Source organism: Hemicordylus capensis, chromosome 1 (assembly GCF_027244095.1).
Source record: "Hemicordylus capensis ecotype Gifberg chromosome 1, rHemCap1.1.pri, whole genome shotgun sequence".
NCBI classification, from domain to species: domain Eukaryota; kingdom Metazoa; phylum Chordata; class Lepidosauria; order Squamata; family Cordylidae; genus Hemicordylus; species Hemicordylus capensis.
In genome coordinates this window covers 123130605-123156333 of record NC_069657.1, presented here as the reverse complement: position 1 = coordinate 123156333, position 25729 = coordinate 123130605, and the positions used below count along the sequence as shown (strand labels likewise).

The 25729-nt window shown below is 39.8% G+C and overlaps 1 protein-coding gene across 20 annotated transcripts in view; it reads left to right on the top strand.

Moving 5' to 3' along the window:
* SOX6 (SRY-box transcription factor 6) overlaps nt 1–25729 on the top strand; it is a 676724-nt gene that overhangs the window by 279283 nt on the left and 371712 nt on the right. For 19 of the 20 annotated variants that reach the window (XM_053252042.1, XM_053251996.1, XM_053251998.1 and 16 more), the window contains one exon: nt 7020–7230. In XM_053252042.1, the coding sequence (XP_053108017.1) occupies nt 7020–7230 (211 nt within the window). Of the gene's footprint in view, nt 1–585; nt 660–7019; nt 7231–25729 lie in introns of all 20 variants that reach the window. The other variant, XM_053252048.1, reaches the window with a different exon arrangement.

Sequence of the window (25729 nt, the reverse complement as noted above, 5' to 3'; positions counted from 1 at the left end):
TTGGAGGAGGCAGTCTATAAGAACATTTAAATCAATAAATAAATTACAGTTGAAATTTCTACACACATGATGTGGGAATGTTGGTAAATGTTACATGTTACGTACAGTCCTATTGCTAATATTACAAATAGGCAACTTGGCTTTTCAGCTGAACTCCACTGACATTGAATTCATATTCCCTCAGCACTTTACTAAAGCTTTAAGCAAAGCACAAAGGATACTATACAGAAATTAAGCATTCTTAACCTCAGTTGAAATAAAGCACATAATATGTTGCAGTCACTTTAATTTCATGTTTGATTCACTAAGTACTATTCTTTGACAATTCTCCATATAAAAATATTTAAAATACTTTTTAATATTAATAAAATAATATTAAAATAAAATATTAGAAAAATACAAGTATTAGAAAATACAAGTATTAGAAATAGGGAGATTGTTACAGGGATTTTTTAATGACTTGTGATGAACCATGTATTGTTGATTGTGCTTTCTCTGTGATGCAAATATGAAATATCTTTCAAATGACTGTCATGGTAAATGGAATGCATTCCAGCATTTTTACAAGTGCTGACTCCTTTGTAGGTGATGGCAACAATGCCATGCTAAGCATATACTGTACCAGTGAATGATGGTTTGTCACTAACATCATCTCTGAGGTCAGTGGCCCTTGGTAACCACAGTTGTCCATTGTCTGTTGTTTGTTCTGCTATTTGACACAGCCACTCCTTAATCGCTACAAGTTTATAAAATGAAAATGCATGCCTCACAATGTTGCCAAAAGCTAACCTCATAATACACTTTACTTTAGAGGCTTTTAATTTGACCTGCAGTTTACATCTCTGAGTTACTTATTTGATAGTGTTCTATTCCAAAAATGGTATTAATGGTATTCTCTTCCAAAAATGGTACCATGATAAAGACTGACTTGTTTTCTGTGATTTTTAATTTGCAATTAAACTTGTAGGACATGGGAAATCTGTAATGTAGCCATTTATTATGGAGGTTAAGATATTGTTCACAATAGCGAAGAAATTCCATGTGTCCTTGTAGGCACAAATATCAGTTACACTTAGTGATTCTCAGACTGTGGGGTGTGGACCACCAGTGGTTGATGGTGGTTCTCCTTTTCTACCAAAGAAAAACCACATGGCTCTGCACAACTTAACTTACTACTACTATTATTACTACTACAACAAAAAAGAGAGAGAAATCATAAAGTCATTTTGTAGAACAAACAGTAATGGCAAATAATGCTGAATTAAAATTCATCTTCAGTTGTGTTTAAATAATAGCCTTGACTGATGAATGCATTCATGAAATGGAGCATGCACAAATTCACCCTACTACCCAGTAATGCTTCCCTTTTTCTTTCACCGTATGTGCTAGCACAACTGTACTGGAGTATAGCAGAAGGAAGGATTTATTCCACTTTTCAATCAGCCTCCCATGAAGTGGCCATAGTATAAGAAAGTATAGTGGTCTGCAGAGAACATTCAAACTAGAATAATGGTCATTAATACAATATAATTTTGTTCTTGCTTAAACAATACTATATAGACTTCTTCACACTTCATTGATTAAGAGTGTACATATCTGTACAGGAATGTACATATAAGTGTGTTGGGAAGCTGCAGCCATTTCTTATTTCCTGCTATATATATATATCCTGCTATATTTCCTGCTCTCTCTCTCTCTCTCTCTCTCTCTCTATATCTTTTAAAAACTTGTTTTTAAATTGTTCTGATTATTTAATTGTTGTTTTATGATGTTTTTAATTGTTAATCATTGTTTTATGCTTCATAATTTTTGTTTTAATTATTAACTGATTTTAATGGTGTTTTAATGTAAACCGCCTTGAGCCTTTTGGAAGGGCGGTATAAAAGTTTTATTTTTATATATATATATATATATATATATATATATATATATATACACATACATATACATATATATATATATATATATATATATATATATATATATATACATACACACATACACACGCTCAATGGAATATTATATGCTCAATGGCATTCCACACACACATACATACATATACATACATATACACATATATGCACGCACATGCAATGGAACAGATGTACATGTTGAAAAGTATTTGTGTACAGCACATGTCATTTAAGAGTACATGATGTGTGGTTTTATATTACCACAAAACCTATCATTCTAGTATATAATGAATATGTAATGAAGGGAGTCTTCATGAATCTGTCTACTTTTCCTTGCTTGAATCCCAGTATACATGTTATGTTTGTTTGTTTATGTGTACAATTTGTAAAGTGGCTCTAAATTGAACCAACTAAATTAGAATAATAATTCAGGAAGGTTCCATTCAGTTAATTTATGTTCTTTTTCAAAAGGCTATCACAAAAGATAATGCACATAGACATAAAGTCAAACAACATAAGGAGAACCTGAACACTACAACGTGTAAACAGCTACCTGAACTCTTAGGATTTTAACACAGCACTGCAATCTTTCATTGAGAAGGCTGATCTGGTGTCTGTCACCCATGCCTTAGTCATATCGAGTTTGGTTTATTGGAATGCACTCTATGTGGGGCTGACCATGAAAACTATTTGGAAACTACAGATGGTGCAGAATGCAGCAACCAGAGTGATATTTGGACCTGCCCGCAGTGCTCATATTACACCTATTTTGAAGATACTGCATTGACTGCCAATGTATTTCTATCTACAATTCAGATGATGGCCGTTAGCTTTAAAGCCATAAACAATTTGGGTCCCAGTTATCTTAAGAATCGTTTGCTGCCAGCTGAATCTATCCACTTAACTAGGTTGGCTGAGAGGGCACTGTCTGGTCCACATGCTGATATCTGCTGAAGCTTGTTGAGCATATGGGAGTGGACCTTCTTGGTGGTTGCCCCTAGACTGTGCAATTAACTCTTAGATCCTCATGGCTCGCTTTCTCCCAGTACTTTGAAGGAGGTTGAAGACTGCGCTTTTTACTCAGGCTTTTGGTTAAGGAGTAGCTCCCCTTTGTTTCCCCGATGTTTGTAGTTGTTTCTGTTTTTAGTGTATTTTTAATGAAAATATTCTAATTGTTTTATCTGCTGTCTTTAATTTGTTGTTCAAAGAGTGGTGTGGAAATGTAAATAAATACATGTATAGTTAAATTAAAAAACTGTTAATTTTAGTGTATGAACTATCAGATGGTCTTTAGGATAGGGAGCTGCTATTATTTGGACAAATTTGCTTCTATGTTTTTCTTGGTCAGACAAAAATTACAGATGTTTTTAAAATCAGGTATCTTCCTAAGTCTGCTACCGAAAAAATCCAGCTCATAGTCTGTCCTTAGGAGTGGACAACTCATATTCTGTCCCTAAGAGTGGACAGAATATAATACAGTACAATAACAAATGATGTCCTCAGCCAACCTCTGATGGTTGTTTGATACAGAGCAACTGGATTATTGGAATTTTAGCATATATTTCTCCAAGTAGGTGCGTGGCACTGACTGCCTTTGTATACATGAAAAAGCTTTTCTCAACAAGATGAATGTCAGGTCTTGAAGGTATGCTGACCAGGATTAACCTTAAAAAAACAATCATACACATAATACTGTTGGGAGTAATGGGAAATGTAGACAGAATCCATATTCACTCAAAGGTCTTTATCAGATATCCTCTCTTTCAAAAATTTTTGTCTTTACTGTCTCAAGTGTTCTCAGCACCTCCATCAGCAAACATAATATGGAAATAGACTTTCATTGCTTTGCTCAGCTATTATTGGCCAGTTATTTAATAAAGCATTTTTAGTGAATCTGTTTTTAGAAATGTTCTGCAAGTTGTGTTACTGAGCCTTAAAAGGGGGAATCTCAACTTCTGTTCACTGCATTGTAGTTTGGATTCTTTGAGAGACATGTAAAGATGATTTTAAGCACTGATTTTGAATAACCTCTAGGTTCGCTAAATTGCCCAGAGCCTGTAATTCAGCCATGTATGCTAGTGGGCAGCTATTGTACCAGTAAAGTTGTGACCGGAAAAAGTTTAAAATTGCGAATGCAATTTTAGATAAAATGCAGGAAGGTGTCATACACGCTTTAGAGTCAATGTCTCATTTTTATAACTTGCTTGACTTCTCTCTCTCGTTTTCATTGTTTGTTGTATGTAATGATTTGTTGTTACAAATTTTTCATAAATAAAACCTGTACATTCCCAAATGGAAAACCTGTACATTCCAGCATAAACTTAATTCATTTGATCATTTCAACAATTTACAGCTATAGACTTGAGAAAATAGTATGTGAATAGTGATAAACTGGTTACATTTTAATTTAATAAAGTTTTAATTAACTTTGATTTAATACTTTAAGTATTGGAGTACTTTAAATATTTTAATATGTTAGGAGTCCATTTTCATGTTTTTAGGCAGAAAAAAATTATATAAGTGGAAGAGCGGGCGACATGGAAAACTAGTCGTGCTGTCAAACTGCGGGTTCCAGGATCACATGCGGGAGCCTGACTTCCACTGATGGGACTCAGTGGCTCAGAGCCACTCTTACCCCCGGACCTTGGGGCATTGGCTTGTGACCTCCAAAGGCCTGGGGGGCCTCCTGCCACCACACTGTGCCCGCTGCTGCTTTGACATGAGGCCAAACCGTTGATTTTTTAAAAAATCAATGCTCTATTCCAACTGTGCAGGTGCACTGTAGAGCCTCGCAGTTCTCAGGGGCCACTGGGCTGGATGGTCAGGCCCAGCAGCCGCTCCGGATCCACCCACCACCACTACCATGGGGCGGGGGAGGCCCGCTCAGTTCACCCCCACCCCCGGCAGCTAGAATTATTGAAAAAATCAGTGGTTCAGCCTTGTGGCAGTGGGGGAAAGCGCACAGCCATGGCAGGAGGGACTTGCAGCGGTGCTGAGCCTCGAGGCGGCTGGGGTGGGGCTTGCAGAAGGTGCAGTCCAGGCACCAAAATTACCTAGGTGTGCCACTGGCTGTGCTGATGTTGATGTGTCATCTGAATCCACCAATGTCGGCATATCCCTACATTTGGTCCAGAATTTGGACCCTACATTTGGACCCTAATGTAGGTCCAATTTGGACCCTACATTTGGTCCAGAAATTAACATCTGTTACCAAGATTTGAAGTTGGTTACTGCAAATGTCAGCTTCTGGACTGTAAGTAGGGCGGAATATTGGTGGGTTCAGACAACACAGCCAGTGTCAGAATAGTTGACACTGAAAGCCCAATGTCAGCATAGTTGACACCGCAAGTTGGGCTTCTGTGTGCTCTACAGAAACCATTAGTTTGGCAGCACTGCCAGTTCTCTGTGTTGTCTGAAGCTGCTTATGGTGTTTCTGGTTTCAACCACCACCTCACCATACTCTCTCTCTCTCTCTCTCTCTCTCTCTCTCTCTCTCTCTCTCTCTCTCACACACACACACACACACACACACACACACACACACACACACACACACACTCAGCAAAACAAGAAGTATCTGAAAAACATGTACAGTGATAAGGGAAAATCATGGACAAAAATTCCATCTAGAAAATTTGTTAATGAGCTGTGATAATTAGAACAATTAAAATTCTTCAACAATATGAAAAAAGTATTAACTGGAATACTTTTATTGCCCCAGCTTCTGGGGACATTCCTATTGATCTTGAGGTTCTAGAACCTAAGATTTGGCATGCTTAGCATGCCTTTGCGATGTCCTCAGTTAAATAGTTCATAGAACTGAGTTGATCTTTCTTGACTTTCATGTTGATATTTGCATATTCATGAAGGGAGAGCCTTTCCTGGCACAGCTAAGCCAATTGCACAAAATTTGAAGATTTTTACAGCTTTTTGTCCAGGTCCTGGACACTGATAGGAGTTCAGACAGAACTGTGTAAAAGCCCCCAAATCCTGATTTTTAAGGTTCTAGAGCAGTGTTCCTCATTGCAAGGCCCAGTGTTCCTCATTGCAAGGCCCAGTGGCCCCTATCAACTCTAAGTGGGGCCCCCTGACTATTGTGCCTGTGTAAAGCTTCAGCCAAAGCAGAATACTCTGCATAACCCTCCTGGCACAACCATTACCATTGTGCAGTGCCATGCTTTGCCCAGTACTGGTAGGGCTTCTTTAAGGGAAATTAAGCCCTCTTAAGAATTGAGCCCTCTTGGAATGTGTGCATGGGGTGATGGGAATTGTGGCCCTTCCCATTGCTTTCTTCATAGAGCTCTTAAGAGAGGGCTCTGTCTCTCCTAAAGAACTCTCCCAGCTCGGTGAAAAACACAGTACTGTGCGGAGGTCAGCACAGTGAGAAATGACTCACATGTAAGGGGTTGTTTTTGTTTTGCAAAAATAGCCCCTGCTTGAAAAATAGTGAAAATCGCTGTTTTAGAGGAACTGTGCAGTCACATGAAAGCTTCCATGTCTTGAAAGTTAACGGGCTATGCAATCCCTGAGCTTGTTGACCTCACTCAGCTGAAGGTTAGGCAGAGTTTCATTACGTATGCTCTAGGCACTCTCACCCCCAGCCAGTGAGACTTTAAGCATCCAAGGGCTAGGGTAGGAACAGTCACATGGACTACAGCAAGGGGAGTTACTAAGAGTATATAAAGCATCCTGTCTAGCTTTAGTCAAGTTGAGAGCTTGTTCAAGGTTGATCAGATGCTCAAAGACTGCATAGCTCTTTTCTTTCCAAGGCTCAGAAATGTCCCTGATCTGTGCCACGTGGACAAGCTCAGTGACTGCCCAGTTCCTTGGAGATTTGAAAAACAGCCTTTTGGTGTTTTTATTGAACTTGAATTTTTTTTAAAAATGAAATTTCAGGGGTGGGGTTGAAACACACAGGGAAAATTTGAGGCGTATAATTTTTGTTTTTATTTGCTTTTTACAACAATTGAATGAAAATGAAGCTGAACGACTGAGTCAGCTCAGCTCTTCTTTTTCAAAATATTCAGTTGCTCTTGTCTAGTAATTCAAGTTCTTGTAATCAGGAGACTTTATTTATACTTGTATTATTGTCTTGTTTCTCTACAGGAGTCAGAAAGTAATAAGTTATGTTCCTTATATTCCTTCCGAAATACTTCTACCTCACCACATAAACCCGAAGAAGGAGGTCGTGACCGCAGTGAGCTAATGACCAGTGTTAATTTCGGAACTCCAGAACGCCGCAAAGGAAGCCTTGCCGATGTGGTGGACACACTGAAACAGAAGAAACTAGAGGAGATGACCAGAACTGAGCAGGAGGGTATGTGTCATATTCTAATCTATTCGCCTCTTGTAGATTTCATCCCTCAAATAATGAATTACACACCAGGAACATAATTGGTATGGCAAGCCTATATTTGGGTTTTGGAGTTAACCATATTTACAGATCTATTGCTGAATTTCATTAGCAGTATTTGTGTGTGTTTTTGCCCAGCATACATGTGATATGCATATATTATGAAAGGTATATTAAGTGGAATCTAAATATATTTCTTACCAGGTAATTAATTGGACAAGATTGTGGGTGGGTATTGTCCAAAAATAAGTAAATTGTATGTCAATACTCAGACAGGATCTCCTCTAGACAGCCAGTGCACTTTTTAATAGTTCAGGGATTCAGCTAGTAGATTTCAATTTATTCTCATATTTATGCTCAGGACTAAAGTATGAGATTTGTTGCATGACCAAGACTAACTTGGGATGGGGAAGAATGCAAGTGAAGAACAGAGTGGCCTATGAGAATTTCCAGTCCTCCATTTTGAGAGATGTGCTTCTCTGGTATATTAGAACTGCTTTTTAAAAGGTAGTATGAGCCCATAGGACTTTGCTTTCAGACATTCAGAAAACCCTTAAGGTAAGGCTAAGGTTTGTGAAGCATTTTAGTAGAGATGGACAAAGCATACAATAGAGGCTTTGTGTAAGTAGATTCTTCTAGTAGCTCATGGTACAATCACAGTGCACTGTTTTGTATGCTTAAGTTCCATTGGCATCACTGAGGTTTCAGCATATGAAATTGTGTGTCGAAGTGCCTTCTGTGGATACTCCTTTCCATGCATATGTTTCAAAGGTCAGTTGAGGGGCTCCTGAAAGAAAGAGAAAATTACCCTTCTCGTGTGTGACTGGATGTCTGAGTCTCATCCGACATTTACAATTTACAGTGGGACAAATGGTTACAGTGGCATATTGACAAATATTGCATGAAGTCACCTGTGCTGTCTTTCAGAATTAATTATATTTGTTATAATTTAATAGCATTCTAGTTCAGCAAGGAAGAATCACAGGCTAGATTTGGATGTTATTGGATCCAAAACCTGTCAGTAGACTCCGACCCGTAAAATTTGGTAGCAGAAAAAGGAAGTTGGAACAAATCTAGAATGTTAAGGCTAAACCCTGAGATTCCGCAGTTCTAGAACTGATACACGACTATATTTAAAATGAGGGGGAAAGCTATATGTAAAAGATGATCCATGACAGATTCGACATCCTTTTTTTTTTTTGGCTTGGTTTTTATATGCCAAACATATAGTTAAATATGTTTTATGCTATATAGGTATTTCAAGCTTCTCCAGAGTGATAATGTTCCAGATTTTTCTCAGCCATCTGTCTTCAGACTTAGACTTTTGAAGTTCATTTTAAAAACCTTATTTAAAAATAAGTTGTTGGCTACAGTTTGATGATGAGACTATAGGAAACTATTTTAAATTTAAAATTTGTTATGGCTCATCTTTTACAGAGAGGATATTAAAATGTTGATCATATTGCAAAGTAGCTAAGATGGTTTCATGGCAATTTTGAATGCAGTTTCGAATATATTTGCAAGATGCGCTTCACGAGTAAGCACAACTGTGTGTGTGTGTGTGTGTGTGTGAGAGAGAGAGAGAGTGAAAGTGAGAGAGAGATATAGATTCTGCCCTCCCTCTTTATTAACTTATGAAGAACCTGATTTGATTACAATGAGATATCCTCTCTCATGTAAGAGAAAGTGAATTTAAGAGTGTTTCATGGTGGATATTCTTGCCAGATAGAGAAAAGTGTCTCAATGATTGTGTTTTCATGGAAGGAGATAATTTTGCACATTTGTGTAGTTTAATACCTTTGTATTTTATGGGCTACATTTTTCCTGTTGAATTATCTTGGCTGGCTTCTTCTAATGAGGGAGCTCAGTTGTCTGTTGTTGGAAATGTGCATTATGAATTTACAGTGAGATTTTAAATAACAAACAGTGAAAATTAACTTGCAACTGATATTGCTAGCTTTACGATGATATGGTCCAGATATTGTTAGGTGTTAAAAAAAAATAGGAATACTAATTGTTGGGGCATGTTTGGTTGCCTATTAGTTTGAAATAGCAAATTGCTAAATATACCCACACATTATTGGCTAATACAAAGTTGTAATTCCTGTCTCTTTCTGCTGAGTGCGCTAGAATAGGATAAGCAATTTGCATTAGTGGAACTAATAAGGAAATGATATTGAAACAGTCTTCTTTAAATGGTTCTAAAGTTGTAGGGGAAAAATTATGGATTTTCGCATTTTGTATGCAGTCCAGGTTGTCATCTGATTTGTGAAGGGTCTGAAGGTTCTTCTTTCAGCAGCTAATTTGAAGAAGCGCTCAGGTGCTCTCAAAATAATTTAAACAGTTTCAGTAGCACTGTTGGCAATGACACTATAGCTCAATGATAAGAGCACATGTTTTGCATGCAGAAGGTCCCAGGCATCTGTAGGGAGAACTAGAAAAGACTGAAATCTTGGATAACTGCTGCCAGTTAGTGTAGACAATATGTTCAATAGTATGTATATTTGTAGAACTGAAGTGACCAATTCCTTAAGTTTATCTGACTGCAAAGAAATATGTTATTCATTAAGCTGGAAAAGACACTGATTGCTGTTCGTGATATTTGCTAGCCAGGTTACAGAAAATGACCTTACAGTTAACCAGATGAACTATTTGGACCATGTGATTTGGAAATGGACTAATTTTGATCAGGCAAAGCCATATTCCATATTCTATCAGGGGTGGTCAATAAACATTCTTCAGGCATAGTTGGTTTGCCTATGGGCTTCTGGGAATAAAATTAAGGTGATTTTTAACATTTGAGATACCAGTTTCAGAAGAGCATATAGCTCAATAAGCAGCACTGCCAACGGTAGCTTGCCATTTTCAAGAACCATAGAACTATATGCCGATTAGGCTAATTATTGGAACTAACATATGCAAATTAATCTTGACCTTCTGGATTATAATATATTTCTGATGCGGCCTTCACTGCTGAGCTAGTTGTCCAGTCCTGCAATAGACCATGCAGCCTTCCAGTTGTCATTTATCTTTAATAAACATATGGCTTCCTTCCTGTGGGAAACACAGCTTGTGTACTGTACAGCTCTGTAGAACAAAATGCTTCACATAGATGTACATTTTATGTTATTAGTTACCCTGTATCAACCTTAGTGTGTGTAGGATTTAGAGACTTAATGCAACTGTCAGTTGTGAGGAAATGAATGCACATTTAAAAATGTTAACAAGTCTAAGTAAACATATTTAATCAGAGTCCTTTGGCTTCTGGAAATAAGTTGTCTAATCATAATTTCACTTGAGCAGCTGTGACTGTGGAGGTCAACAGGCCCTGCCTAAGAGAATATGGCCCAGCTGGTTAAATCTGGTTGTTGTAGCGATTTAAATGGTCAAGTGCTGCTTGTAATCCAGGACCGTCTGTCTGTAAAAGGGAACAGTGAGTGCTTCAGCATAATGTACAGCTGTTTTAATCTCTCCGTAATAATGGTGCTTCAGCCAATATCATGCCTTGTATATCACACCACAAAAACAAGCATCTTGGCTGCAAGTAGGCATACCTTGCATTAGTTTGGAAGACTTCTATAATTTTGGCAAAGCCATCAATATGGCTTTGGTCTTTGCTACATAGTATTCTATTTGCGCCTGCACTTGTAAGGGCAAATGAATATTGTGCCTGCAGCAAGCTGTCAGAGGATAGACTCACACGCTGAGCTGGGATATACATATCCCAGGAGGAGGAGAGCTGGTCTTGTGGTAAGGTAAAGTAAAGTGTGCCGTCGAGGTGGTGTCAACTCCTGGCAGCCACAGAGCCTGGTGGTTGTCTTTGGTAGAATACAGGAGGGGTTTACCATTGCCTCCTCACACGCAGTATGAAATGATGCCTTTTAGCATCTTCCTATATCACTTCTGCCTGATACAGGTCTTTCCCATAATCTGGGAAACGCTCCCATAATCTGGGAAACATACCGGCGGGGATTTGAACCAGCAACCTCTGACTTGGTAGTCAAGCCATTTCCCCACTGTGCCATTAATTGCCCCATTGCTAAGCAGGGTCTGCCCTGGTTTACATTTGAATGGGAGACTACATGTATGTGAGCACTGTACGATATTCGCTTAGGGGGATAGAGCTGCTCTGAAAAGAGCACCTGCTTGCTTGCATACAGAAAGTTCCAAGTTTTCTCCCTGGCATCTCCAAGATAGGGCTGAGAGAAACTCCTGCCTGCAACTTTGGAGAAGCCGCTGCCAGTCTGTGTAGACAATATTGAGCTATATAGACCAGTGGTCTGAAAGGCGGAAGTATAGTCTGCGCACGCACCTGCTGTTGCACACGTGTGCCTGCTGTGGACATCGTTCATCGCGTGTGATGTGCAATGTGCATGCACGCATGACAGCAGGTGCATGCACAGACTATACTTCTGCCTTTCTGGCCAATAACGGGGGAAGAGGCAGCTGGAAGGTATGCTGCTGCCCCATGGATTTTGGAAAATAACGGAGCGCTGGCAGGGGAAAAGCGGCGGGAGGGCTAAGTGCACATCCTTACAATTTTTATCTTACTTGGATAACCAGGTATTCAAGATTACTGTGAAAGCATTCCAATACCAACTCAGTCACTCTCAAAAATGCAAAATACACATGGACTTTCTCTTTTATTTCCTTTTTTAAATTGGGCACCTGGAATTTTACTCAACATTTCAGCCCTGTAGATCAACCCTTGCTTCAGAATATAGCAAACCTTTTGAAATACAATGGATTGATTCTTTATCCCTACCTTGGCTCCTCTTTTTTACTTTGCATCTCACACCTGTAGCCAGTCCTCTAATGAGTGAACTTTAGGTTATCGGGCTCTGCTATATATTAAAGAAGAAAAAAAACATTGGGCAGCATCCAAACTAATTAGTCAATAAGTCCCAATGAAAATAATTGAACTTAAATTAGTCATGACCAGTTTGTCTTATTGATTTCTCATTGGTTGTTAGTCATCACTAACTAGTCTGGATGTTACCCATTCTTTATAGCTCAATATACATTAGTCACACTGTTGCATGCAAAGTTTTTGCTCAGTCTCATAATATCCGATAAGGAAAATGAAGCAGATGCCTAATTAAATGGAACAACACTGATTGAATGTGAGGCTTTCACTGGGACTTAAGAAACATTTCCTGTCTTCCTCCTTGGGAGCCACTCTGGGAGGAGCATCTGCATGTTCCTGGTATCTCCAAGACAGGGCTCAGATACATTCCTGCCTGCAACCTTGCCTCTGTGTAGACAATACTAAGCTATATGGACCAATGGTCTGATTTGGTACAAAGCAGCTTCCCAGGTTCCTATGTATGCCTACTCTGAAAACTGATGGTTCTGCAGCCTGAAGCTGAGACCCATACATTTAAAGTACACTTTATTGTGGAATAAAAGCTCACAGTGAGTAGTCATTTATTAAAGCAATACTCATGTTCTACATAAGGTCCTGGGCGCAATTCCAAGCAACTCTGCTAAAACATTTTTCAGGCAGAAGGGTAGGGAAAGCCCTCTGTTTCTTTTCTTTTTAAGAAACTTCTTTCAAAGTTTATGTTTAAGAAACTTCTTTAAAAGAGGTGAGTTTTCAGATGCGTTTCTGGCCTGTGATTAGTGGGGAGCTGTTCACTTGTGGAACAAAGTACAGCCTGGTTGTACTGACTTTTTCACCAGTCCTGCTACTTTTGCCATATAGTGGCTGTTACATAGTCTTTGAACTATACTCAATGGAGTTTACTCCTCCTGAGGTCTGCACATGATTGCCCCGTAAATTTGAATGTCATTCAGGTACATTTTTAACTGAATTGTTACTTTTCAGTTCATTTTGCATAAATATCTCCTAAATAATATTTTGATTATGATGTGTTTAGAAAACCAAAGAAACTCCATTTTTGCCTAGAAAACCTCATTTTAACTTAAAGTAACCTAGCCCGGCTCAGGGACATCACTGCCTCTCTTGATTAACGTCATTATCTCTCTCCCGTTAAATTGTATCTATGAGACTTGCTAACACAGCTAAGGTTCCCACTGCCAGAAAACAGGATCTACCCAAATAAGGAGTAATCACCAGATGAACAATGAATCATTTGCATGCGTACTAGATACTTGGGCCATGTATACTGTGTCTAGGGTGTCAGCATCATTTAGATTATTTGTATAAATGTAAGATGCACCTGTAACCAAACTGTAATCGGTTTGAGAGCATGAGCCTATTGATTACCTATTGCTATCTGCAGAGCAATAACACCTCGAATAATCATTCCCTGTCCTTGTGTCTGACGGATTGGCTAAGTGGACCCAGGAACGAGCCCCATCCACATCAATTATATCCACCTTTTCTTGGACTGGTCAGCTTTCTAAGCCAAGATATAGATGCACACTTATTATTTTATTCAGTAATCCAAAAACCTTCGGTTTAAGACGAGAGTTAAGATGCTTTACTACAGGAAGCAGGTAATTTGTGTTCACTTTAAATCTGTTTTTCTTTTTGTTGTTTACTAGTTTTTGAACTATACACAATGGAGTTTACTACTCCTGAGGTCTGCACAAGATTGCCCTGCAAGTCTGAATATCATTTAGTTACATTTTAAACTGAATCACACACACGCAAACAATGATCATTAAAAATAACAACTGCTTTAGACTCTACAGATTCTCTTCCCAAAATTTTTCCACAAACCTCACAGTTCTCCTGTTTGATTTAATTTCCTTCAAGATGGTATTATCAGCAATGCTGTCTCCTGAAATAGTGTTAGGCCTTAAGCCAATTTGACTGAAATGGTAGTCCTTAAACTTTTGCATTGCACCTTTTTACAATATGTAGTGACTCATACTCTGCTTTATGACCCACTAGAGAACAAAGCCACCCAATTCTTGAAACCCCAACTCATATAAGAAACGTATATGAGCCCTTATAGCATTCTCTCCTTCCTTCATTCAGGACCCGCAGGCCTTGATCAGTAGCTCTCCCCCAGCCTTTTTAGGGCCTGTTCTCTGGCTACAGTTGAGCTCTGAGGAGCTGTTATGAGCTCTTCTGGCCCTGACACTTCTACCAACTTTAATAAAGTTGTGGCATGTTTTAATGATGCTTATGCTGTATCTTTTTCTTCTGTCTAGAGAGTAGTACATTTTAAAAGTCGTACACAATTGATGTAGCCTCTGAGCATAGACAGAACAGATTTCTCCGTTGTAATCTTCAGGCCTCCACTGAATGGTTAATAGGGCTACTCAAAGTAGCCTAATTGAAATTAAAAGGAGGTATTCCTTAACATGTTCTTTTAATTTCAGTAGGATTACTTTGCGTATTGTTCCTCTTTATGTCAGTCGCTATCTCTTTCTTGTTGTATTTTCTACAAAGCAGGAGAGGAGGGATTATTGGGATTTTTGTTTTAAATATTCTATCAGATCTTATGCCCTGTGGAATGCTGTGGCTAATGTCCAATTCTTTGAGAACAGGCTGGGTGCAGGGTTTCCATTCACATTTTTAAAAGGACCTTTCCATTATTCGGCCCTCCCCCAACACAATTTCCCAGGGATTGTTTAACTGTTCCCTCATTATTTGAAGCAAGTCCCATTGAGTTTAATGGAATTTTCTTCCTTCTAGGTGTGCTTGTACGGTTGAATTTCAAGTTCAGTTATTAAAATGCTGCTGGGAAAGGCATGTATACTCCAGCTTAGCATACTCTTTCTCACTGTTCTCAGTTACATGCTTCCAGAAAGCTCCAAAGAAGTACAGCAAGGAAATCCAGAAACCATTCCCACCCAGTGCCAACAAACTACTATTCTTTGGTAGTATTTTTTGGTACTCCATGAGAGCCAAACCGCCTGTGAATAAAACGGGGGGGGGGGACGACAAATGCCCATGAAAGGGAAGGAAGGGGAAGGAATGGTTGAGGCTTTTCTCATGACCAGCCTAACCCTGCCTGGGCTGCATCAAGCAGGGTTAGGCTGCTCATGAAAAGCCGCAGGATCCTTGTGGATCCCCCCTCTCGCCTAACTCCCTTAATAAACCCGACTTTTAGCCGAGGTTAAGAGTACTTTTGCACCCTTAAGCTGGCTACTGGGAATAATAGAGACGGGTGCATAGAACACCCATCGAAGTGGGGGGGATACCCAATACAGTGCATGTACTGTGTGTTGCATTGAGGGATGCCTGGAGGCTGGAACAAGTTCACAGAGCTGCACGGAGCAGGCCTGTCCATGTGGGCACATGGGAGGTGTGCCAGAGCCAACCTGCTTGTTTGTATGGGGGGAAGGTAAATGAAAAGCAGCCTTCCCCCTGCGCCCTCCCCACCTGCCCAGGGTGATTGTGAGAATTGGCCTGTTGAACTACTACAGGTGCCGGAGTGCTCATAGACTTTCCTTATTAGGCACCTATGTTCAGAACCAAGAATTCACTCACTATACATTGCCAGGACTTGCCCATCCCAACTTTGGAGTCAGAATTCTCAGTGGGCAGACTAAAGAACATAAGAAAAGCCCTGCTGGATCAGGTGGAAGTCTTATCACCATCCTGTTTCACACAGTGTCCCACCAGATGCCACTGGGATGCCCACAGGTAGAAGCTGAGGGCATGCCCTCTCTCCTGCTGATACTCCCCTGCAACTGGTATTTCTTGGCAATCAGTTTCATGGGATGACACTGGTTCTAGTGTTATGCAAGAGAGAGAGAAATTTCTCTCTATCTACTTTCTCCACTCCATGCATGATTTTATAGCCTTCTATCATGTCTCCCCACAGTCATCTTTTTTTAAACGAAAAAGCCCCAAGTATTGTAGCTTTGCCTCATAAGGAAGTCTGGGGGGAAGTTTGGATGCTCTAGGCCCCTGATCATCTTGGTTGCCTTCTTCTGCACCTTTTCCCATTCTACAATGTCCTTCTTTAGGTATGGTGACCAGAATTGTATGCAGTACTCCAAGTGTGGCCCCACCATAGTTTTGTATAAGGGCATTGTAATATAGCTGTTGTCTCTTAACTCCTAGTTGATGTGTGTTTGATTTCAGAGGCATTGGGTGCCTTTCAGAGGCATTGGGTACCTTTGACTTCATAAGCAATAGAATATTATGGGCTTATAATGGCAGAATGTTGAATACACTATATCTTAACTAGACTGGAATGACTGTGCCATTCCAGTATAATACTATAACATTAGTAGCACGTATAATCACGTGTCGTACAGAATCTCTGCAAGTAATAGCCAGCACCTGACTTGTCTGTAGCTAGAAGGGTAGATTTCCTTTCAAAGTCTTAGTGCAATCCTAGCAATGTGGAACGTTAGGCTGGCAAGTCATCTGGCAGACTGGAAACTCAACATCTCATTTCTGTTAAGTCGTCCCAAGACCTAATTACTCAGGGTGCACATTCATAGTTCACTTTTGCCCTTGATTCTGTATTAAGAGTACAATATCATGTTTCAACAAAGCTTTTTATAAACTGATTCCCACTCTAGTTTCCCTGTTGGAGGCCATCAGTCAACATAACAGCACAGTAATATAGCAGCAATTATTTTCCTTAATTCATGTGTAGTCGGAACGATGAACTAATTTAATGATATAAACGGGTGTATAGGATATTTCCTCTACTGGCAATTCTGCTAATGAGATCAAATATTGGTTTATTATGTATTTTATACATTTGTATCCCACCCTTCAATACACAGCATTTTCAGGGCAGCTCAGAAATATGCATATGTGCATATGTGAATGCAGAAGGCTAAACAAAGATTTTTATTTTTTTTTAAAAAAAAATAAAAGCTGCTGTTGTTGTTTTTATACTCTTCCTAATGTCAGACTGCATATCAAAGAAAACTGGCACAGCTTCTATAACTTACATTTTTAGAATATCTCTCTGTTTGGTTTGATCATCATAAAATTGTGTTCTGCTTTAAATGTTAATGGTTTTTAAATTCCTGCAAATAGCCATCACATTTACCCATTCTTGGTGCTGCTGCTGGACTGTTATATGACACACCATTCACAAGGCAGTTTGAAGCATTATACCAATCTAATATGAAGGGCTATACTGTTGCAGGAGATTTTATCTTTTGGATGAGACAAAGCCGACCAGCACTGACAAGCACTAAAAATGCCCTTGAACTTTTCTAAAGAGAAGTATCTAGGTTTAATTCCAGTTGTACAGCTACATCCTGTCCATCTCCTCCACATCCCCACCCACATAGTTTCTATTAAAGAGAGCACCATTTCTCTGTCTTAAACAACTGAGTATTTATATGTTTGTGATTGTTCTTTAGAGATCCATTATAGTCTGAAAGAGAAACTGGACTAACTGCAAAGCATTTTTCAGGCTAAAGTATAATCTGAATCATGCAAACCTAGGTTTAGTTAGGCCAGAAATAGATTGCTTTTGCTGCTGCTATTCTCATTTATCCTTTGTAAAAGAATTATAAGTTCTAACGGGTGTGCTCCAATAGTGGCTGGGGCAGCATGAGCAACCTTTAAGCATAGATCAGTAGGTGCTTACCTCCGCTCTGACTGCACCTGTAAGCTGCTTTGAGCAGCAGTGTGCTGCCCAGCCCTCTCTGCAGCGGGGGGTTGGCCCCGCCACTCAACTGGCCGCCAGTGGGGGATTGGCTCTGCAGAAGCCAGGTGAGTGGTGGAGCCAATCCTCCACTGCAGGGAGTGCTGGGTGGCACACTGCTGATCAGAGCAGCTTGGAGGTGTGGCTGGAGCAGAGGTGAGCACCTACTGATTAATGCTTAAAGGTGCCTCGTGGCTCCCCCGTCTCTGGTGGTGCCCACACTGGCCACTACTGGTGGGCTCACTGAGGCACTTTGATTCACATATGTTAATAGTCTGTGGACCTTGTTGCCAAAACTATACTCGGCACAAGTAGAGTGCAGCTAGATCAGGCCAGGGCTTATGTAGCCCAGCATCTTGTTTGATGCCTCTAGGCTAATCAGATGCTCTTGGAAGTCCACGAGCAGGAGATGAAGATGTACTCCTTATCCCACTATTGCTCCCCTGCAGGATTCTGAATCTGGAGTTAAAATATAGCTTTCAAGACAGTAGCCATTGATAGAGTTATCCTTCATGAATGTGTTCAATCCCTTTTCAGGCCATCTTAGCTAGTTGCAACCACTACATCTTGTGGCAGTGAGTTCCTTGATTATGTGCGGTGTGAACAAGTACTTTTGTCAGTCTTCTGCCAATCAGTTTCTTTGGGTGATGCAAAATATTAGGAGAGATGAGAAAAAAACATTTCTCTCTGTGTTCACTTGTCCACACCAGGCATAATTTTATAAGCTTCAGTTATGTTCCTTCCAGTCACCTTTTCTCTGAATGAAAAATAACAACAAATATTTTCATGCCACTTTTCAACACATGTTTCCAAAGTGGTGTACATAGTGAGATAAATAAATAAATAAATAAGATGGATCCTTGTCCCCAAAGGGCTCATGATCTAAAAAGAAATGTAAGATAGACACCAGCAACAGTCACTGGAGGGATACTGTGCTGGGGGTGGATAGGGCGCTCCTCCTGCAAAATAAAGAGAATCACCACGTTAAAAAGGTGCCTCTTTGCCCAGTTAGCAAGGATAGAAGACTGTAGCTTTTCATCATCAGGAAGATGCTCCAGACCCCTGCTCATTTTAATTGCCCTCTTCTGCACCTTTCCCATACTCTATTGAGACTGAGGTGTACTTTATTGTGATGTGAGTACTTCACACAGTAGCCAACATGCTGTGCAGTGAAACCTCAGCATTAGCAAGTCACCAGGGCTGCTGTAAAAGGTGGCCCTGGGGCTGTTGTGGAGGTGGGCTGTTTGCGAACTACTTAAAACAGCACTACTTCAGTTGGAAATAATTGTAGTGGCACAGTGCCACTGATTTCAAGGTTTTAAATGTTATTTTAATGAAATTTTATGGTATTTTCACTTTTGTAAACCATTTTGGGATGTCTTATGATAATGCAGTATAAAAACTGAACAAATAAATAAATGCTAGGGTCCGTACACTGTTTTAAATAATTTTGCAATAGCCTCAGGACTGCCTTTTACGTATGTTCTCAGCAGCTCTCGTAGCTTGCTAACACTGAAGTTTAACTGTGCAGAATATCAGCTAGTATTCAAAATGTGGCTGTACCATAGATTAGGCATGTTCACGAACCTGTTTGGAGGCCCAGTTCGAACACCGTGTGATTTGGAGGCTCGAAGGCGAGGGGGACAACCTTAAGGTTGGGGGACAATGCAACCCCCTCCATCCACTTCCCCCCCTCCCACCAGTGTTCAATTTGTCAAGATTCCATTGAGGCGGCAGCATACCTTCCTGCTGCCCCATTCCCTCCTTAGCTGGAAGTGCAGGGTATGTGGGGGGTGCATTCATGCACCCCACACTTCTGGCCACTTCTAACCAAGGAGGGAACGGGGCAGCCGGAAGGTATGCTGCCGTCTCAATGGAGTCTTGACATATGGTGCGCCGGTGGAGGGAAAGCGAAGGGAGGGGGAAGTGCACCCTCCTCCACCCTTAAATTTGACCCACCTCCCCCTTCAAACTGGCCCTGCCAATTCCGTGTAAATCCCTACCATAGATAAGGGCATTATAACATAAGAATAGTCCTGCTGGATCAGGCCCAAGGCCCATCTAGTCCAGCATCCTGTTTCACACAGTCGCCCTCCAGATGCTGCTGGTAGCCTACAGACAGGAGTTGAGGGCATGTCCTCTCTTCTACTGTTACTCCCCTGCAATTGGCACTCAGAAGCATCCTGCCTTTGAGGCTCGAGGTGGCCTTTAGCCCTCCAACTAGTAGCCGATGATAGACCTCTCCTCCATAAAGTTATCCAAACCCCTCTTAAAGCCATCCAGGTTTTTGGCTGTCACCACATCTCGTGGCAGAGAATTCCACAAGTTGATTATGCGTTGTGTGAAAAAGTACTTCACTTTGTTGGTCCTAAATTTCTTGGCAATCAATTTCATGGGATGACCCCTGGTTCTAGTGTAGTGTGAGAGGGTTATGTGCTATAATATTAGCAGTTTTATTTCTGATCTCTTTCTTAATGTTCCTTAGCAATGGATTTTGCTTTTTTAACAGCTGCTGCACACTAGATTGATGTTTCCTTTGAGCTATGCACTACAGCTCCAGGATCTCTTTCCTGATTAGTCACTGATAGTTCAGACCCTATTGTTGTATACATAAAGTTGGGGTTTTTTTGGTGTTTTTTTTAACCTCAGTGTGCACTTATTTGCACTGAACTGTATTTGCCATTGTTGCCCAGTTTGGAGAGAGCCTTTTGGAGGTCTTAGTCAGTTTTGGTTTGCACTACCTTGAATAGCTTTTTGAGATCATCTGCAAACTTGGCCATCTTATTACTTACACTTAACTCAATAATAGGTTGTTTAAGAACAAGTTGAAAAGCACCAGTTTTAATATAGATCCGTAGGGTAATCCTATGTCTTTCTTCTCTTCATTATGGAAATTGTCCATTTATTCTTACTCAGTGCTGCCTAATCTTTGACCAATTACCAGTCTAAAAAGGGACGGTGTAGTGTTTTTTGTTAATCCTGCTCCTGCTCCAGGCCATCTTTTGTATAGGCCTTTAGTTACTTGTATTCCAGTGCTGGAGTAGAGGTTGGGCGAACAAACAACCAGTATCAAGAGCATGGAAAAGCAGTCTGCACTTGCCTCTCAGTACATAATATCTGATTCATTAAACTATTAATATTCCTGATTCCATTCCACTGCCTTGTCCTTGCATACCACAACTCTTTCCCTTGGCTTCTACAGACCTGTCCACTTATTCCAATTAAATTATTTATTGACCTAAGATTGCATTTCCATTCAGGAATCTGTTCTATAAGTGCAGCTTTCTGATCATGGCAGTTCCACCCAAAAGGCCAATGCACTCTCAGATCAGTTGAGTTTGATGTGAAAAGAATTTGTGTTTCTCACTGAATTAATACAATATGCAAAATAATTTCAATTAGATGGGTTTCGAAAAATATACAATTAACATTTCATTACAACTAAAATTTCTATAGTACAGGAAGTGATATGATCTGGCAATCCTTTGCTACTAGAAGTTAAGGTATGTATTGTGGCTGGGTTTAGAATTAACACATGACACTTGCTGTGTCTTCTGTGACTTCAAGCTTTTGAGAAAGAAAAACTCCTTAAGAAACAAGCCTCTATGTGGATTAGCTGCATGTATGTTATCTTTCTGTAAGTTAGATTTCAGTTTGTTTAGGTAAACAACCTCTGGTTTCTTTGGTGATGAACTTTGGTTTTAGTTAGTCTTATTTTCTCTGCCATTCCTGCTGTTTTGCAACAGTGCCTAAAAGTGCTTTAAGTGCTTGTGACCGTGGTAATGAATGAAAATGTCTTTTGAGCACTGGGAGGATTGCATTAGACTGAATAGTCACCTTCCTTGTAAAAGCACTATTAGAGAGGGGCAGCTGTAAGTAAGGATAACGATTTGTGTCCACTGCTTATTTACGGAAAATTGTCAATGTATTATTTATTGAGAGCTCTCCAGACAGTGCTTGTCAGAATAAAAATGTCAACTCTAAGCAAAATGTTATGATAATACTAAAAATGCTAGGTACACACTTTGGAGATATAGCTAATTAGATCAGCTTTTCTTAAGGAAACGACAGTAAAAATGCTCAGTGTTGTTACATATTTTAAATGCTAATATATTCCTTATTTTCAGGAGACTATTTGGTTTTGGATACCTTTATCATTACTTAAAAAAATAATAATCTTGACACCTTTATGTTTCTGTCAGGTGAAACAGAGATGCATTCAGAGAGAGAGAGAGAGAGAGAGAGAGAGAGAAAGAGAGAGACTCTATATCTAAGATCTGACCTGCTTAGATTAGGGAAGTGTTGTGGGTAAGAGGCGAGCCCCTTGGCTTACCCACAACAGAAGGAAGGACAGGAAGGAAAAGTGTATGAAGGAAATAGCCGCTATGTTCAGTTCTGTTGAAGCTGCCATATGATAGTTCTGGAAGCTATGCTGGCTGGCACTGGCAGGCAGACCAGGAAGTCACAGGAAAACTTCCTCTAGAGTCAAAAGAATAAAGCAAGTTAGGTAAACCACCATCATAAGAATAATTAACTTAAGCAAACCAAATAAGGGAAACCTTTCAAATATGCTTTTACTTATATTTTAAAGCAAAAAATGATAAAATAGATTAAACTGTTTACCCATGTTTTTGACATGCAAAGTGTATCTGTTGATTTAATGGAATTGTTTTTATTAGTGACATGAAATGTATCAAAAAGTGTGAGTAGTCATGTTAAAAATACTAAATAACAGAGGTTTGTTTTTGTTTTTTAGATTAGTCTTTTCATTTAGGAGTTGTATATATCCCACTTGTTGGGCAGCTGCTTCCTGACTGGGTAACTTTACTTATCAGTAAAGCCAATCAAATACAATAATTAAAACAGCATAAAACAATATCAGCAAGAGGAACTTACAGCCACATAAAACAATGATTAAAACTAAAAGATCTGAAAGCCTAGGGCTATAAAAAGGACTTGACTTGCTTTGAAAAAGGCATCAGACTGAACCTCCCTAGTAAGGGAGATGAACCTCCCTAGGAAGCACATTCTAGAGATGCCACAACTGAGAATGCACTATCATAGGTCACTATTTACCTCGCCTTGGGAGGAACCTGCAAAAGACCCTCAGAAGCCTATATGACAGAGGGTTGTGTGGCAGCAGGAGCTCTTCAAGGTATCCTGGCCCCAAGCCATTTAAGTTGTCTCGTGATGAGTAAAGATGTGGAGATTCATATGCTTTTTAAATTCATTTTTATCATACTTTCCCCATATTTATGCCACCAAAAGGAGTTTTACTCCACTTCTTGTTGGCACAGTCTACATTTTAGACTGGTGCCAACACAGTCTACATTTTAGACTGGTGCCAACATTTTAGAGTGGCACAGTCTACATTTTAGAACTCAATGAGGGTTCTATTGATCAAGCACCACCATTAATCAAGCTGCTGTCTCTGTCTAGCTCAACGTTTATGTACTTTTTCACCTCCCACAATGCTATTCTGTGACTGGTTTTCCTTACTACATTGGTTATTTGGAATTCCCATTGGCTCTTTGGTTGCAAACAGAATTAAAGCAGAAGCAAAAACCACTATGTTTCCCTTGATCTTAAAAACCACAGAGCAGGGCATGCGGTTTGAGAGGGCCCCTAGTTCAGTGTTAGAGTGAAAGATTTGCATGCACATAGCCCTAAATCTAGTTCCCAGCATTTCATATCAAAGAGTGGCTGGAATCAGATCTGGAGAAAGCTTCTTCTGTACAAGATACTGGAAAAAGTTGTTTGGAGATCTGTTGACAGCTACTGAGCTAGTTGAACAATCATTGTTTTATATGAAATGAAATGACTGTAACCACACCTTCTCTTCTCACTTTCAAATTCCAGAATCCAGAAAATCACCAGAACAAATGGAAAAAAAACCCACACTAATGTTTTTCATTTTAATTTTTTTCCATCCACCCTTGCAGATAAGTACCAGCCTGAAAAACATTAGAAGCACATCCATCCCACCTGCACTGAGTATCATTCAAGCAACTTTGCATTAACCTAATTGCAGGTTAACACAATGTTAGCAAAGCAGAGGGAGAACGAGAAAAGTGGTTCAGAGGCTTTTAGCAGAACAGGGGATCAGTAGTTGAGACATGTGCTTCTGTGAGGAGGGATCTGTGTGCTCCCTCCTTTTTAATGAAATATGGATTCTTACATCTGCATGGTAATTGAGTCCAGCAGGTAAACTAATATTGTTGATTGTAGCTAACCCTATAATATAATATGCAGCAATGCCAAGCAAATCATTCCTGCACCTGATTGTGATTGATACACTCTGTGTTCCTATGCTTTCAAGTTGGAGAATTGTTTAGTAACTGGCAGTCATGAAGATCTGTGCCAAAACAAACTGTTTTATTGAAGTTGTCAAATTTGGTTGTGTTGTGCCTGCTTAAAAACTCTTGTTTTTAGACTGCTCTTATTAGATTTCTAGCTAGGAAATAAAGGCTTGGTGCAGATATAATGGTGCCCCCTCTCCTAAAAACTTCACCTTCACTATGAACATAAGAAGAAAATAAATATTTGTTTACACTGATCATTGTGTTCTGGTTTTTCTAGCTCAGTACAGATGTGATACTGTCTAATGTTATAGAATTATAGAACTGGAGTGGGTCTTGAAGGCCCTGCTCAGTACAGGAAATCTGAGAACATCTCCAGATGGCCAGCAAGGCCTCCAGCAAGGAAGAACTTTGGTTATGGTTTTATTGTCAAATACTCTTATCATTTCTCCTACTATTCAACTAAAATCTTTCCTCCTGCAACTTAAACCCATCAGATGTTGTACTGATGACCTCTGCAGTAGAGAGCAAGCCTTTGTCCTTATGTGTGTGACAACCTTTCAGGCATCATATCCCCTCCTTTATCTTCTGTTCTCCAGGATAAATATACCCAATTTCTTCAGCTTTCTTCATCATTTTTTATTTTCTGAACCCTCGGCTATCTTTGATGCCCTTCTCTAACTTGTCTACATCTTTTTGGAAATGCAGTGCCCAGAACTGGACACAGTACTCCAGATAAGGTTTGACCTGTTCAGAATAAAGTGAAAGTATTACTTCTCATAGTTTAGAACTTGTGGTTCTAGGAACACAGATTAAAGCTAAAAATAGCTTTTTTTAAAGCTTTGTTGCACTGCTGATTCATGTTCAGTTTGTGACTAGCTTCAGTCTCAAGATTTCCCACCTCCCTCCCCCCCCACCCCGCACAGAGCATATTGCCAAGTGAGGTATTCCCCATGCTATGCCTATACATGTGATATTTTTTAACCCAAGTGCAAAACTGTTCATGTTATTGGTTTCAGCCCCTCGATTATGTCACGATCATTTGAATTTTATTTGCATTTTGTTTGGGTGTTAACTATCCCTCCAAGTTGTCTGTCTTTGACATATTTGATTTCTTCATATTTCTTCACCCCTTTATAAGGCATGATAAAAATGTTGAACAATACCAGACCCATAACAGAGCACTGAGACACTCCATTTTAAACTTCTCTCCAGTTTGATTAATATAGTTTTTCAACCAGTTGTGAATCACAACAGATGATATTATCATCTAGCCCACATTGAACCAGTTTGTTAACCAAAATATCATAGGCAACTTTGTCAAATACTTTGCAGAAATCAAGATATGTTACGCCCACAGCATGCCAGTAATCCACTAAGCTAGTATCCTGATTTGAGAGAGAGAGAGAGAGAGAGAGAGAGAGAGAGAGAGAGAGAGAGCCGTTCGTTAGTCTGGCAGGATTTATTTGTGACAAATTCATGCTGCCTTCCACACTGCATTGTTATCAAGATGCCTGCAGATAAACTCCTTTCTCTTCTGGTATCTTCACTGGTATTGAAGCAGACTGACCAGTCTGAAGCTTCCTGGATTCTCCTTTCCCCACTCTTTGAAGATAGGGC